At 35.8% G+C, this 15,023-nt stretch overlaps 2 protein-coding genes, 1 long non-coding RNA gene and 1 pseudogene across 3 annotated transcripts; 1 reads left to right on the forward strand and 3 right to left on the reverse strand.

Moving 5' to 3' along the window:
- Position 1: 1 nt before the first annotated feature.
- On the reverse strand, positions 2-759 carry LOC122136483. Its single transcript, XR_006154164.1, has 3 exons — positions 668-759; positions 349-478; positions 2-249 (listed from the first exon to the last, which is right to left on the reverse strand). It is a non-coding gene; the product is annotated as an uncharacterized LOC122136483 (long non-coding RNA).
- Positions 760-3,322: 2,563 nt separating this feature from the next.
- LOC109059509 lies at positions 3,323-7,787 on the forward strand (annotated as a pseudogene).
- Positions 7,788-9,096: 1,309 nt separating this feature from the next.
- On the reverse strand, positions 9,097-10,511 carry LOC109059533 (myeloid-associated differentiation marker homolog). The gene has a single exon (XM_019076723.2). It carries the CDS (start codon positions 10,241-10,243, stop codon positions 9,383-9,385), a length of 861 nt encoding a protein of 286 aa, XP_018932268.1. The 5' UTR covers positions 10,244-10,511; the 3' UTR covers positions 9,097-9,382.
- Positions 10,512-10,684: 173 nt separating this feature from the next.
- LOC109059515 (myeloid-associated differentiation marker homolog) lies at positions 10,685-13,345 on the reverse strand. Its single transcript, XM_019076707.2, has one exon. The coding sequence runs from the start codon at positions 13,023-13,025 to the stop codon at positions 12,180-12,182; it is 846 nt and encodes a 281-aa protein (XP_018932252.1). The 5' UTR covers positions 13,026-13,345; the 3' UTR covers positions 10,685-12,179.
- Positions 13,346-15,023: the final 1,678 nt, after the last annotated feature.

Genomic DNA, 15,023 nt, shown 5'->3' on the forward strand with positions numbered 1-15,023 from the left:
TTTTGTTAAATTATCTCAATCTCACAATAAAAAGCAGCTTCTATTAAAAAAAAAAACATTGCTCAAGTTAATGGATGAATGGCTTGGCTTTCTGTTTTGCTCAAACTGAGTCAAACTCCTCTGAACACCGAATCCTTGTCCGGTCCTTCAAGTCAAATGCACATGGTGTGTGTCCACCATATCAGTCTTCACCCCAGAAATGTTAAAATGAAGACGCTGGTGTCACCAACGATATGGAAAATACAGCACCTGCACAAAACATGTGGTTTTATTTCTGGAATACATGATTTTGACATTACTCTGACAGTTTGTGCCCACTATTTAAGTGTGTAAATGGGTTAACCTCACCTCTTCGGGTCGTATGGAGTACAGGGGCCTCTGGTGGAGCTCCAGGTTTGGGTAGGACAGAGACACCCAGGAGAGAGTGGTGTGGTTGGGATGGAACTCAGGTGCCTCATCAGGGGTAAAGAAACCAACGCTGGAGAACACAAGCACATCAGTATATAGACAGGGAAAATTACATCTGTACTTAAGCTGTAAATAATAAATTTTTACATCTTACATGGTCTAATAATCAATGCATTATACTATTCCTTTAATGGGTGAAAGTGTGTGCACTCCAAAAAACAATTATTAGCTGGATAGGAGAGTATGTATTTGTACATACTGGCAATCCCAAAGCTATATGCAGGCTGCAGGAGTGGAAGAGAAAAAGGTGGTGCTTTATACTCCTCAAACAAAGAATGCCACTCCGTGAAGGATTTGGTGTGTGTGTGTGTGTGTGTGTGTGTGTGTGTGTGTGACACACATTATGAAGTAATTATGTACAGTGGGGAAAGCTTGTAGAATGAGCTGATTTGGTGTGTCTGTGAGAGAGAGAGAGAGAGAGATGAGATGAGAGAGAGAGAGAGCTGACCACTGCCTAGTGTGTTTTTCAGGCTGAGGGGTCAACAGGAACGTCACAAACTCTCACAGAAACATGAACACTTACAGTAACGTCGAAAGTTATACAGACAGATCAATATAAAAAAAACTTAAAACAAACACTAAAGTCCAAAGGTCAGTTTGATTTTATTCATATAGACCCCTTAAAAGTTTGTAAACATTGCAACGTCTCCGGGTGGGGGGGGCTTAGCTGGAGGCAAAAAGAGGCGCGGACGCAATGTTGACAAGCGTACTCTAGCACGTTTTAGAAGGGATTTATTAAACATGGATGCAGAAGAAGGTTCGGAACTGTCCGAATATGTACAGTCACTGACGCTGCGGGACCGTGACAAAAAAATATAATAAAATAAAAAAAACAGTGGGAGTTAGCATACATTTATCAATTAATTCAGCTGATCACTCAGTTCACTGACCAAACTGGTTATCTGACCAAAATATAATGACGACGAGTGGATAACATTACAGTAGCCTAATTTTATTTATTTTTAGCTAAGCCTGGTGTCGTTCTTGTATCTTGTTCTCATTGGAAACATTTTAACCCAGTTTTGGATATTTCCTAGACAACATATGAATTACTTTTCGGGTGGGTTTGGGGAATTTTGTCAAGGCTTATTTGTCTAATGTAACCTATCGCTGGGCTAACTATGATTAGCAATGTGTGTTATTTTAAGAGACCATTCAAAGGATGGCACACACATCTATCGCTGTATGTTTGTTTTAACATTTAAGCTAGCTAGTGCGCTGAAGGTAGGCGACTTTTGACCTATAAAACATAAACTTGCTGATTTGTACTAGATAAAACCACCAACACACCAGTACATATGCATATATTATTGTACCTAATATGAAGTGTGCACAGCAAACACGAGTATTATTTATGATCGTCTCTTGTCTAGTCTGTACGCTGTATTGCATTCAAACCACAATTGTGTCTTTCTTGATTTCTGTGAAGGAATGCCGGCCGGGATCCGGTGAAAACTTTAGTTTTGAACCAAAAGTGCTGTTCCTTCTATTCTGGCAGCCAAAAACACAACAAGACGACATTTTACAGTCAAAACCTCAAACCTTTAAGCGCGCCTGCTATGAGTTCTTCCTTATGGAAAGACTGTGCAAATATGTCAAAGTGTGCACATGCCTTTCCTGTATGAGTGTGTATTTTATTGACCATGCACATGGAAAGACTGTGCAAATATGTCAAAGTGTGCACATGCCTTTCCTGTATGAGTGTGTATTGGCTGTGCTGAGACGGACCTTTTCCCTCCCTATTCTCTCAACAGATTGGATTTGGAACACAGGAAACGGAACTTCTGAAACAACCAATCACAACACAGCACTGTTAGAAAAGGAATATACAGTATAACAGAATAAACCTGATATACAGTATAACCACAACTCTTACTGTGTTATCTGTGAGTCCTCTGAGTATAACTGGGTTTGCATAAGCATACCTGTAAAATACAATGAAAAATACATTAGAATTACATAAATATTAATCTACGTATGCTATAATGTGTAATGCCATTTATATTATTGCTATTATTAAAAGTAGCTTTTTGATAGTTGTTGCTTTCAGGATAAAAAAAAATGCATTGAAATTCAAACTTAACCAAAAATAAAAAAACAAAATAAAATAAACCAACACTACAATTTTATTTTTTTCTTACCCTACACTAATCTCTACCCCCGTGTGTTTTTTTTTTTATTTATTTCACATCTCTGATCTCAGTCTCCTACCCACTGTGTGTGTGTGTGTGTGTGTTATTGAGTTCACATCTCTGATCTCAGTGTTGTACTCGCCTTTCTATTCTGTTCTGTTCTATTCTATTCTATTCTATTCTATTTTATTCTTTTAACCAGTTAACATTGTTAAGCTTTTACCATTTTTTTACCTATTCTTTTACCATTTTTTTGGTATAATAAAAATGTTCCTTTATTGATAAAAAGGTTTTTTGGGGGGTAATATGTTCTCAATAATGAATATAATAAATAAAAATCTTTGTATTCATCTTGTAAACATTCATAAATAATTAATGACTGTAAGTATTAGTTTGCTTCTAATTACTTTCCCACCCTTATGCATATGAAAGTTTGTATGTATATATATATGTATATATATACTGTACGGTGGGTACGGAAATTATTCAGACCCCTTAAATTTTTCACTCTTATATTGCATCCATTTGCTAAAATCATTTAAGTTCTTTTTTTTTTCCTCATTAATGTACACACAGCACCCCATATTGACAGAAAAACACAGAATTGTTTGACATTTTTGCACATTTATTAAAAAAGAAAAACTGAAATATCCCATGGTCCTAAGTATTCAGACCCTTTGCTCAGTATTTAGTAGAAGCAACCCTTTGATCTAATACCAGCCATGAGTCTTTTGGGGAAAGATGCAACAAGTTTTTTCACACCTGGATTTGGGGATCCTCTGCCATTCCTCCTTGCATATCCTCTCCAGTTCTGTCTGGTTGGATGGTAAACGTTGGTGGACAGCCATTTTCAGGTCTCTCCAGAGATGCTCAATTGGGTTTCAGTCAGGGCTCTGGCTGGGCCATTCAAGAACAGTTCACGGAGTTGTGTGTGAAGTCCACTCCTTCGGTATTTTAGCGGTGTGCTTAGGGTCATTTTCTTGTTGGAAGGTGAACCTTCGGAACAGTCTAAGGTCCTGAGCACTCTGGAGAAGGTTTTTGTCCAGGGATATCTCTGTACTTGGCCGCATTCATCTTTCCCTCGATTGCAACCAGTCTTCCTGTCCCTGAAAACTGAAATACACCCGCCCCACAGCATGAAGCTGCCCCCACCATGCTTCACCGTTGGGACTCTATTGGACAGGTGATGAGAAGTGCCTGGTTTTCTCCACACACACCGCTTAGAATTAAGGCCAAAAAGTTCTATCTTGGTCTCATCAGACCAGAGAATCTTATTTCTCAGTTTTTTAGCAAACTCCATGCGGGCTTTCATGCACCGAGAAGAGGCTTCCGTCGGGCCACTCTGACATAAAGCCCTGACTTGTGGAGGGCTGCAGTGATGGCTGACTTTCTACAAACTTTCTCCCATCTCCGACTGCATCTCTGGAGCTCAGCCAAAGTGATCTTTGGGTTCTTCTTTACCTCTCTCAAGGCTCTTCTCCACTGATAGCTCAGTTTGGCCTGACGGCCAGCTCTAGGAAGGGTTCTGGTCGTCCCAAACGTCTTTCATTTAAGGATTATGGAGGCCACTGTGCTCTTAGGAACCTTAAGTGCAGCAGACATTTCCTTAATTTCCTTTCCTAATCAAGTCCAATCAGTATAAATCAAACACAGCTGGACTCAAATGAAGGTGTAGAGAAACATCTCAAGGATGATCAGAAGAAATTCACAACACCAGACCTAAATACACAATTCTCACAACAAATTGAATGAATACTAATCACAAAGTGATATTTCAGTTTTTCTTTTTTAATAAATCTGCAAAAATGACAACAACTCTGTGTTTTTCTGTCAATATGGGGTGCTGTGTGTACATTAATGAGGAAAAAAAAATAAACTTAAATGATAATAACAAATTACTTCAATATTTTTGAAAGAAAAAAACTCAACAAGTCCTTAATACTTAACATAAACACCATATAAATATATATATATATATATATATATATATATATATATATATACACACACACACACACACACACACACACACACAAATATATATACATACATACATACATACACACATATATATATATACACTATTTTATCATATTTAAATAATTGTTAATCTGCTTTGCATTTACATGTTTTCTATTATTTCAAGTTCAAGTAATAGACAAAAAAATAGTCTTTTTTGTGTATTTGTTTGGTTTTCGCTCTGTCATGTGTCCAGCAAAGGAGCATGTGGAGGGGTCCTCCAACATCACACTGCTGCTATGCACTTATAAGAGAACATCACCAAGAGCAGATTCTACAGTGGAACTCGGTGCACACTAAAGTGCTCACCAGAAAGGTATGTTTACGTTTTCGGGAGTCTGTATTTGTAAGGGTCTGCTTAGTGTGTGTAACTTTAGTAGTAGCAGCGCAACACTGGCTGTGTCTCAAACCATAAAGAGCTGTTTACCAAGACAACATTTTGGGCATCATAGGCACTTTCCAGATGAAAGCATCTAAGTACTGTCTAGATGGGCAGCTCAATAGGTTTTGAAACGCAGTTGTGTTTTATGTCAACTGCTGTCAACGTTTTTATATTTTGAAAGTACAAAATATAAAATAATGGCAAACTTAATTTTAAGGTGTCCTTGTTTCACGTGACATGTACTTTTATAAAAAAAATTAAAAAAATTGCGTAATTACATGCAAGTAAATACATGTGTTTAATTAATATTACTCAGTAAATGACTTCATGCTTTCTGGAAAGGTCACATTCCTGCCCAGCTGCTGTCTGTGTTTAATGGGGCAATTCAGGTATGTGGAGATAAATAATATGTATTCATAATATATGTAACATTTTCATGAGGCCTGAATCATCTTCCTGTTTAATTATTAAGCCACATAAAAAATGTTTTTGACCTTAAATTGAACTTGAAATTGTAAACTGATCCTATTGTAAGGGTAGAAAAAGTTTCTCTTCTCTTCTATTCTGCAACGATTTTGTTGCAAAAATATTCTGTTCTATTCTATTTCATTCTATTATATTCTGTTGAGATAAATAAATATAAATTGGTCCCGAATTTAGTATTATTTATATACTACTATAGTAGTTATTCATATTTCAAATTAGTTTTTATTTTCATTTTAATTAAAATATTTTAATGATTTTATTATGTACTTCTATCATTTTTTATTTGTTTTATGTTTAATTGAGCTTTCATTCTTTTTTATTTCAATGTTTTATTTGTTAATTTTGAATATATATATATATATATATATATATATATATATATATATATATATATATATATATAAATGTGCTTGTGTCATTTTTCTTTATTTTTTCTTTATTTGATTTATTCAATTTCTAATTCATTTTTATTTCAGTTTTTGTTTTAGTCATTTTAATAACATAAACATAAAAAAATATATTTCACCATCTAACAAAAAAATTTTTTACATCAAATAATTAATTTTTTATTTAAATTAATATTAATACATTAAATATCAATAATACATTAAACTATAAAATAGTTTAATAGTTTTAGTTATGAATAATGCTGGTCTGTTGATGTAGCAATACAATAAATATATGTTATATTCTATTATATTCTGCTTTGATCTTGTAGAAATAAAGGAATTAATCAATTTTGTTATATTCTATTCAATTCCATTTTGTAATTTAGAAAGATAGATCAAGCATTTGTCATTATCCTACACAATTGTAGATATTTGATATATACCCTTAAACCTCATTGTTTCTCTTTGTCTTTTTTTTTTTTGTGGTAGTTTGCGAGTTTTGAAGCCTTGACCGAGCTGGTCCATAAGAAGACGAGCTATAAGAGCCAGACACCAGGAGTGCATTTCATCTGTGGCGGTTTGGCCGCCTGCTCCGTTATCGTCACCTGCCAGCCGCTGGACACCCTCCACACACGCTTCGCTGCTCAGGGCGAACCCAAGGTCAGGGATCAAACCTCAGGAGTGTGATATGACGTGTTACATATTTTAAATGTGCTGTGTCTGAATGCATCTGAAAGGGTGGACGAAGCGTAATAGAAATCAAATAAAAAAAAGGTCATTTATTATTCCACTCTGTGGTAGGCTTTAATGAGAAACTTCCCACAATTCAAAGGTTTTCTCATATGTACAGCTGTATCGCAACCTCAGACATGCCGTGGCCACAATGTTCCTCACAGAAGGGCCCTTCACCTTCTACAGGGGCCTCACACCCACCCTAGCGGCTGTGTTTCCATACACAGGCCTGCAGTTTTTCTTTTATCCTGAATATCCTGAAGAAACTTCTGGAGCCCCAGGACATCAAATCTAAAGCTCAGAGCATGCTTTTTAAACAGTGTTATTTTAGTTTTGTATGTACTATTATGATATTTATTAATATTTTGAATTAGCTTTTATTTCTTTATTTGTTTGTTTTCTTATTCAGCCAATTAGCTTTTATTTTTATATTTTCAGTTATCATTTTTATTCTAGTTAAACATTTAGTGATATTCATTGTGTTTTTTTTTTACATTTTAATTTGTTTTTATTTATTTATTTAGTTTTCCTTTTTTTTTTTTTTTTTTTTTAGTAATTTAGTAATTTTAGGTTTCTTTAAGGGTCTCTCCCCCAGTCTATTGAAAGCTGCTCTGTCCACAGGCTTCACCTTCTCCTGGTACAAGTTCTTCATCAATGCCATTGTCACCCTCAAGAGCAGCCAGTGAGCAGAGGAAGCCCACAGACGTCCTTGAGAGACACTTTAGATCATCAGATGGAACTCAGTGTGTGTTTTATGGTGTGTAGATGTATTAAGATGTAAAGTAAAGAGGGACCAGTAGCTGCTCTCAAAATACAGGCACATTTTTACCTCTGACTCGCTCTGCTAAGGCCTTGAACTGAACAATCAGCTGAAATCTACCCGTTTACATAAAACAGTGAACTCTACCTCTTGTCTCTCTCAGCTGGAGACTGGAAAACCATTGTTACACATATTAAGATTTAAAATGTAAGTTTTGTCATAATGTCTGTATGTTTTGGTTTTCACTCTGCATTAGGATCTATTTTATTGCTGGTATACATAACACTGGAAATCATAATGTTTTAACTTTGCAGTTTTGCATTTCAAAAACATTTCAAATACATACTCAATATGGTGCATGAACTATTCAGTCATCTGTTTTCTACAGTTTCATTTCAGGGTTTTTGTTTGTGTTTGTGTTTTATGTCATTGTTAAGGTTTTTAAACAGTGAATGGTCAGATGTGACCCTGGACCACAAAACCAGTCTTAAGTGTCAATTTTTCGAAATTGAGATTTATATCATCTGAAAGTTGAATAAATAAGCTTTCTATTAATGTATGGTTTGTTAGGGACAGGACAATATTTGGCAGGGATACAACTATTTGAAAATCGGTAATCTGAGGGTGCAAAAAAATCTAAATATTGAGAAAATCACCTTAAAATGTGTCCAAATGAAGTGCTTAGCAATGCATATTAATCAAAAAATATGTTTTTTTATATTTACGGTAGGAAATTTACAAAATATTTTCATGGAACGTGATCTTTACTTAATATCCTAATGATTTTGGCATAAAATAATAATCTATAATTTGGACCCATACAATGTATTTTGGCTATTGCTACAAATATCCCTGTGATACTATGAAAATATTTTATGGATTGAATTTTTGTAATATTTATGTTCCATATTAACGGATGGATGAATATTGTTTGGAACAGTTTGAACCTCCATGTTTCCTTTTACTCTGGCTTTATTTGTGCCCATATTTATGTATTTTTTTTTTTTTTTTTGTACTTTCTCATTGACATTAGTAAAAACAAACTCTTTTCCGAGGATCTTATTGTTTTTACTTTTACACCTGTGTACTCATGTACAAAAACACAGGTTTCATATTACAAAAGTGTATGGCAAACAAATGGGTGACGTAAGATAAAAAAAATCAAAAACTATTTTTTCTAATAAAATTATTTTATTAAAATTTTGTTGTTGTCCTGTTCTGCTTTAATGTTTGAAGAATGAATTAATGCAAAAACTTTCCTAATTATTAGATTATCTTTAGTTAGATTAAGATTCTTCAACAACGTTAAAAAGCCAAAAAATGTCAATGTTAATGGACAAGGTTAAGGTTAATAAAAATGTTAGCTAATTAAAAAAAAAAATGTTAACATAAAAATTCATTAATATTATAACAAATGAAACACAGACAAAAAGGTAAAAATATGATTTCATTATATATATATATATATATATATATATATATATATATAATATATATATATATATATATATATATATATATATATCAATCAAAAAATCAACATGGTAAACTTCAATAATTTCTTCATTTTTTGTGTCACTACTTACGCTTTAGATTAAAAACAGCTGCAAAATCTCAAAAACTAATTGTCTCTGAATATTTCTCACATCATACAACCTTTCGGCTTTCTGTGAAAATGTACAACAACAGACAAAAATAAAAAGCACTGTACAAAGTTACAGTCAAGTATATTATTGCGGAGTGACTTTAATCGATACCTTACTGTTGTACCAGTAGCAGGCTAATAGGTTTCAAAATTAACCCATGAAACATGATATACTAATAAATATTAACCATGTGCGACTTGGGAATTAATAACTCATATGCATTCTCTACATAATGTGACTGAATAGGGTGCGGCCATATTTACCTTTGAATGGCAAATCCAGTCAATATGTCCGCTCCGTATACAATAACATCCTTACTCATGTTACATACATTATTTTTTCATGTTAAACCAAAGATATGGCATGGGTTACTCTTGCCCATGTTGTGTAAAGAATACTGTTTTAACAGAGTAGGCCATATCTCCAATGTATACTAAGAAGTTAATGACAGTCATGAAGGTCACCACCACCAGATCATCCCACGGACAGCGTTTACAATCTTTTGGACGTGACTTATTCTCAAACGCATAGAGCGGCCAGATAACAACAGCAGTAGTGTACATAGCCACGGCCAGAATGTTGAAGCTAATGACCACATAGTCAAAGGAAAATGGGAAGATGAAAGACAGCTTGGCGATGGTGAGGAAAATAATCAGCAATGAAAAAATGAAGCATAAGGAGTAGACGGCCACGCACCACTCAGTTCCCGGAAACTTCCTATATTCGACGGGACTCAAAGACATAAATATGATGCAGGTGACGAATGTCTCCAGGATCTTGAGGAGACCAGGAACGGTGGTGAGAAAGCCGCTAGTTTCACCAGGCCTTTTGTGGACCAACCAGACCTCGGCGGCGTACAGCCCAAAACACAACCAGGACACCGCAGACGCCCCGATCTGCCTGGAGCAGGAGGAGCAGGCGAAGAACGTGGGGTAGATGATTGCAATGGTGACCATCATAAGTGTAGCCAACATAGCAAAAGCCATGGTGAAGTCTTCCCAGGAAATGGGCACTTTGGTGTTCAGGTTGGTAAACTCCAAAATGAGGATCAGGAGGGTTGTGAAACAGCAGAAGCACCAGCAGAACATGCACCAAGCCCATTGGGACTTGGCTTCATTTGGGATTCCTGCTGATGCCGCCAATGCAAAGCAGATGCATGTTAGAACCACCGCCACCATCCGAACTATGCCAATAGGCAGAATCAGTGATCTGAAATCCACATGCAACATGATGAAACTGTTTCAGGAATCCCAAAGCCTTTGTTTTTTCAGATTTCCAATGCTTCTGGTTTTAAGAAACTGCGTTACATTCTTCAGAGGACCTTTGTGCAGTTTCACCATGCCACAAATGTCAACAAATCCATAACAAATCCAGTCAAACTCGTTTTTCTCCTCACGTTGTCCTCTGGTTTTTCTATTCCACAGGGATTCTTTAAAAACCAGTAGCCAAAAGTTCTCCTTTGTAGTAAAACTTCAGTTCCTTCTCATGTGGCAGCAAACATGTTTGATCATGTTGACAAGAGAACAGAAGCCTTTTCGAGCTTATCGCATTTATGACCTTTCCCTTGGTTCTCATTGGTTGCTGGTCTGCTTTTGTCCTATGAGCTGATTCCAAACCCTGAACTCTGGTCTAGAGCCAGGTTCTTTCTAATCACCTCCACCTATTGGCTTCAGTCCCACCTCAAGATACCTTTTGGTTTAATTACAGGAACGTTTAATTTGGATTATGCTTTTACTTGTCCTGATTACAGCATGATGTAGAGTACTAGGTTATATAGACCAAGAATGATTTACAGGTAAAGCAAACAATCTTGCAGAACTCTTTCTTTTTCTACGGCTTTCATCTTCATTGCTCAACATCTTCAGTTTCATTTGATACTGAAGCCCATAATAATAATTAACCATGTTTGGGTAAAAATTCAAAAGTGTGACATGAAAAGTTGAAATTATGAGATAAAAAAGTCATAGTTGACATTAATTGAAATTATGACAAAAAGTTGAAATAAAATGGTGACACAAGTCAAATTTATAACATAAAGTGATAATTATGAAATAAAAAGGTGAATTATGACATGAAACATTAAAGTTATGAGGCCATCAAATTAAAAATTTTCACTAGCATTTGACAACCAGAAGGTGTCACTTTACTTCTTGATCTCATTTTGATTTCCTCTTCTAATGTTTTATCATTTAATCCGACCAAATCTAGTTTGTGTTGTTTTAAATGCCAGCTGCTATTTTCATGTTAAAATCCAGGTTAAAATATAATTGTAGATAGACAAAACAACAACAACAACTTTTAAAAACTCAAAAAACAACAGCAAAAAATACTTGATACTTGGCATTGAGCTTGACTGTACATTATCCTTAGTTTTAAATAGAAATGTTATTGGAAATTAAATTATACTTGCACTAGCTGACAAACTATAATTTGATCGAATGTGAAATAGAGCAGAGAGGTTATAAGAAATAGGTAATTTAATCACCTCAGACAACATGAAATGGCATTCACAAGTCATTTTACTTCTATACTGTCATGCATTTCTAAATGAAACCATATATTCTGGATGAAAATAAATAGGGTGGGTTTGATTTATCTATAGGGAACTAAGTGGATAATGTTAGTGAGTGTATTTCCAGTGGATTGTGTTGGTTACTCCAGTCCTGAAACACCACTGATAACAAAATTCATGAGTTTTTTTAAGGATGAGAATGTTGTTCACTAAGAATTTCAACATCTCTCAGCACTCCACGTAACCTTTAGTACATTAACATTATCCGTGTTGTAAGCATATGAAACATGAGAGTCAACATTAGGATCAAAGGTCAAAATTACACTGACACTAAATGTTACAGTTATGATGCCAGAAAACAAGTCTGTGAAACCAAAATAGATACATAATAAATCATGTTTAAATGATTATTTATTATGTGTTTGTCATATTTTTTTATTTTTCATAATTCTCATTAACATTGTTTAGAATGCATTAATATCAATAAACTTTCAGTAAGTTTAATATAATAATAAGATAACAAAATCAGTATGTGCATATTTAAAACTGCCTGTATAACAACTGTACTTCTCATCCGAGCTGATGCCATAATCTGGTTACATGGTTACAAAACTTACATCACAAGCACTTTATCACACAACCATTGTGACTTTCTAGGCAGGTGAAACAAACACCAGACGTACTGAGTAAACTGTATCCACGATGTAGACGATCAGATTGATGCCAGTCATGCAGGACACTACAACCAGGCTATCCCAGTAACAGACAAAGCAGCCTGCTGGTCTTGGATTGTTCTGGAAACTGTAGATTGGCCATATCACCACAGCAGTGAGGTACATTAAAACCGCCAGTATGTTGTACCCCATCAGACATTTGTCCAGCGGGATGGGGATTCGAGGCAACAACCTGCCGATGGTGAGGATGATGATGAGGAGAGCAATGATGAAGCAGATCGAGTAGACGGCCACACACCACTGGAGACCAGGGAACCAGTTGTAAAAGACCGAATTCAGAGAGATAAAGATGATGCAGGCCACGAACGCCTCCAGAACCTTCAGCAAGCCCGGCACGGTGGACAGGAACCCGCTGATCTCCCCGGGTTTGGCTCGGGTCAGTCCCACCTCAGCTGAGTACAGGCCGAAGCACACGAAGGACATCACTGTGGCTGCGATTCTGACCGAATATCTGTAATTTACGTAGAACGTGGGGTAGATGACCGAAGCGGCCAACAGCATAAGCGTAGACAACATCGCAAAAGCCGTTGTGAAGTCATCCCAAGAAATGGGCACCTTGGCGTTGAGGCTGGTGAGCTCCAGGAGGATGATGAGGAGGTTGATGAAACAGCAGAAGGACCAGGTGAACATGCACCAGGCCCAGAATGAAGTGCTGTCGTGTCCTTCAGAAGCCACCAGGCTGAAGGTAATGAGCGTTAGTGCGAACTCAAAGAGGCGGATTATTCCCACTGGCACGGTGAGAGATTTAGTGTTCAGGGTTACCATGATGATGTCGCTTAAATTTTAAAATTAAATGTTCAGCCTTGATTTTGATGCCTTCAGCCTTCAAAATGTTGTCTTCTCATTGACTTCTCTCTCTCATACTCTCTAAATGTCTTTTCGGTTGCTTTCTCCGTATCAACTCCAGGTAAGTCTTCACATACTAACCTCACCCAGAAGGAAAGCGGTCCAGGGAGTGGCCACATTCTGTCTTTACTCATCAACTTGTCAGCAGCATTAGAAACTTCTACTGGGTGGACCCTGAAACTACTGTATCGTAGAAGTGAATTTGAATATTGCAATAGAAAAGCAAACAACAGGGATGTACTGGAGAAACAGACAAAATGTGCTGAACTTCCTGTAATTGTGTACAGAGTCAAATCACACCTATTGACACAGACATAAACTATTAGAAAGGCTCTGTCTCATTTTAAAATTAAGCCATATATTTTCATCTTCAATATATAATGTTAAATATATGAGTATGGAGTAAATAATCTCAGTGCATTTAACTATACCTATATATTTTTTATTGATATCAATGGGAAAAAAAATTCGCAACTCTCCTAAAATATTGCATTATCTCATGTTTCCAGATATTTTGCATTCACTACAGCATAAATTATGTTTTATGACAACTTCACATTTGCATTACAGCATTTTCTTGATGATTTAAATGCTGAACTGCCACTAGAGATATTACATTTGTTTTTACAGACATAATAGGTATAATCTCTTTAACAACCCACAATATATTCACAGTCTTGTTTAACATGAAGATAAGATCCAATTTAAAATAAAAGGGTTATCGTTTAATTAAAGGTATCATTAGTTACTTTACTTTTGTGTTCCATGTCTACAGGGCTGGAAGTGTAGAATGGCCTGACGGTCGATGGCGGAAGCTTCTGCGAGAAGTCGGAAAGGAATGGCGGTGAGGCACAACTGCTCTGTGAATGGAGCAGAGAGGTTTGAGTGGGGGGATAGTGAAGGGAGTATGGATGTAGGAAGTGAAGGGGAAAGTGAAAGATCTTTAGGTAATTGCTGGAAAGAAGTAAAGAGTAATCGGGGAGAAAAACAGAAGAAAAATAGTGATGTAGAAGAGTCTGATGAAAAGAGTGGAGAAAGTATAAGGTGCAATGTAAGGTTTGGAGATCAGATTGGGGTAAGCAAAATTAATCCGTTAAAACTGACAAAGATCGTAAATAGAGATATAGGAAATATTGATTTCGCTAAAGTTCTCTCTGATGAGAATTTGCTAGTTGGATGTAATAAAGAAGAGCAAGCAAATAAAACTCTCAAACTTAAGGAAATAGGAAGGATTAAAGTTGTCAGCACAGACAGAGTTGGAGATAAAAGTCAAAATAGGGGCCGAAAAGGGTTAATTTTTTGTGTTCCTCTTAATATAGGTATGGAAGAGTTTAAAGGTAACTTAAAGGGAGGGTAGATAATAAATGCGCAAAGGATTAAATCAGGTGCATATGGAAACAGAAGAGACACTGAAACAGTAGTAATAGAATTTCAAGAGGATGAAATTCCAAAATGAGTAATGATGGGTGTGATGAGCTACATTGTAAGAGAGTATATACCGGGACCAGTAAGACGTTTTAATTGCCAACGGTTTGGGCATGTTGCATAATGATAAATGATTCATTTAATCAAGTAGAACCAGATATAGGTAGGTCTCTGTTTGCAGATGACGGGGCTCTCTGGAAAAAGGGAAGGAATATTTTATATATTAATAGGAGGATACAAGAGGCAATTAGGAAATTAGAAGAATGGGCATATGAATGGGGATTTAAATTCTCAGTGGAGAAAAGTAAAACAGTAATTTTCTCTAGGAAGAGGGTTATTCTAGAAGCAAGTTTAAAGATGTATGAGAAATCATTAGAAACTTCAATCATTATTTAAGTTTTTAGGTATTTATTTTGATGCAAAACTTACTTGGGCTAAACATATAAATAAAATAGTGGAGAAATGTCAGAAGGTGTTAAACATCATGAGATG

Source organism: Cyprinus carpio, chromosome B3 (genome assembly GCF_018340385.1).
Source record: "Cyprinus carpio isolate SPL01 chromosome B3, ASM1834038v1, whole genome shotgun sequence".
Classification (NCBI taxonomy): domain Eukaryota; kingdom Metazoa; phylum Chordata; class Actinopteri; order Cypriniformes; family Cyprinidae; genus Cyprinus; species Cyprinus carpio.